Source organism: Rhea americana, unplaced genomic scaffold, assembly GCF_003343005.1.
Source record: "Rhea americana isolate MKP2758 unplaced genomic scaffold, rheAme1 scaffold_269, whole genome shotgun sequence".
NCBI lineage: Eukaryota > Metazoa > Chordata > Aves > Rheiformes > Rheidae > Rhea > Rhea americana.
In genome coordinates, this window is record NW_028186389.1 from 3,102 (window position 1) to 5,193 (window position 2,092).

Sequence of the window (2,092 nt, forward strand, 5' to 3'; positions counted from 1 at the left end):
ACCCCCCCAGCCAGAATCAATCAAATCTATGTAAGGCCAGACACACAGTTCATTTATTTCTCACATAGCAGCAGCTGCCCCCTTGGCAGTGAAGAGGCCACTGGCTTCCAATAAATAAGAGCAACCACCACCTCAGCAGACCTTGCTACAAGCCAAAAGCATCACCTGAGGCCAGTTACCAGGCCCTAAGTGACCCTGGGAACTTCTAATTCACATCAACATTTCTGTAAACAAATCTGCTGTGCTCCCCTGGAGCTGCTGTCAGCAGACAAAAATAGTTCCAGAGGCAGCAGTAGAGTGTTTTGGTCTGCTGCCTTTCTGCAGCAGCTGGGGACAAAGACCCAGCAGCACAAGCCATCTACTGCTGAGAAATGAGTCTCTTCCTTACCATTGGCAAAGTAAACTTTTCAGAAAGCCACAAGTGGGCAACAGAGCAACACATTCGTGCTATCCAAACATTGAGGGAAAAAAAAAAAAAAATCACAGCTGCCAGCCATATAAAAATGACATCACAGCAGTATTGATCCCAAGCAAGGGCTCCACAGCTCCACACTGCCAACCTCAAGTAAGTGCTGAATAAAACATTCAGAGACTGGGCAGAGGAGGGGGGGAAGAGTGCCCATCAACCTGAGTTTTAGTTTCCCTGAGCAATCTTACAGACCTTGATTCAGAAGTCCAGTTTACTTGAAAAACAATCTGTTCATGGTGGCTGTCACACTTCACGTAATGCCCTTCAGCTGCATCCATTTGCTTCTCCAGAGCCTTCACCACTGAAGGCTTTGCCACCATCTTTCCTCAGGGAGGATCAATAACAGTTAAATACTGCGGTCTTACTTACATCAAGCATTTTAGCTCGAAGCCTCTGGAATTGTTCAGCAGCAGGTCTGCTGCTCTCCTCTTGAGCGTTGCATCATGGGCTGAAAAAAGGAATCCTTAGTGTGGGAGACGGTCAATATTCCTGACATCAAATCCAGTATATGCAGATCTCCAAACATAGAACAACTGATTAAAATTCAAGGCACCAGATAAAGAGGAAATGGAAAATGGTAAACACAGAACTCACAGTTACTAGTTTTTCCATATACCAAATACCCACTTCTTTCTAAATTTCAGATACTCACTCTTTTTTCCTCAGTGTTCCACACATGTATCACCATGAACAATCAACAGACAGCCCCCCCCAAAAAAACAGAAGGATGTTTTATTGTCTAAAGTGTTGCAATACAACAAATACTTGATCTGTACAAAGGACACAATAGAGCAAGTTTAAATACAATCAGGAGAAAGTAGTCCCCATATTCACAGTCCTCAGACAACATCTTATACCAGAATCTGAACCAACAAATTAAAGATTTACTAAAAAACCCAAACAAGTTGTTAAAAAATTTAAAGGGCTCCAAAGAGTCTATGGGTGTATGTCTTACAGCAGAGGTCATGGGGTATTCTGTGAAGGGTCACAATGGCATCTTATTGCCCTCAATGCTGATTTTCACTGCATGGGCCGATCTGCTTTTTTTCCTGATATCTGTGAATTTCCGCATCTGTTTGTCCAGCCGACTCACCCCTTTCTTAGAGGTCCCCTGGAACTTAAAAAATAAAACTAATAATTACCCCTGAAAAAAAAGCAGACGCCCCAGAGGTTCAAGAGAAGTGATACATGAAAGGTTAAACCAGCAACAGGGATCTGATGAAGTCACTGCTGATTTCCAACTTCTTTTTGTGCCTGTCCCCCCCTGCCCCCCACGAGGATAAACAGTTTCCCCAATATATGCATTGCATTTATGGACACAGTCACACTCACAAACATCACACAGTAAAGCTTTCAGATTACAGCGGTTAACATAACCATGTTAGTTGTTTACATCTGGCTGAATACACAGTTTGGAACAGTTCTAATATCTACATTGACTGGAGCTTAGTGTCAGAAATGCACTTTACTACAGTGTCATACATACAGGCCTCCTGAGGATGGAAAATGTTTAGATTTGACCACACAGTAATCAAGTTGGATTAAGTTGACCTATCAATTCCAAATTGTAATTTATTTTAAAGGCCACTGACTAGTACTTACAGAAAGAAAGATCATTGCAAA

At 42.4% G+C, this 2,092-nt stretch overlaps 1 protein-coding gene across 2 annotated transcripts in view; it reads right to left on the reverse strand.

Annotated features, from left to right (window-relative positions):
* Positions 1-1,185: 1,185 nt before the first annotated feature.
* The window catches only part of IWS1 (interacts with SUPT6H, CTD assembly factor 1), an 18,274-nt gene continuing 17,367 nt past the window's right edge, over positions 1,186-2,092 (reverse strand). Inside the window, exon 14 of one of the 2 annotated variants that reach the window (XM_085307931.1) lies at positions 1,186-1,586. In XM_085307931.1, coding sequence (XP_085164057.1) covers positions 1,455-1,586 — 132 coding nt within the window. In that variant the 3' untranslated portion in view covers positions 1,186-1,454. The remainder of the gene's footprint in view (positions 1,587-2,092) is intronic. The other variant, XM_085307932.1, reaches the window with a different exon arrangement.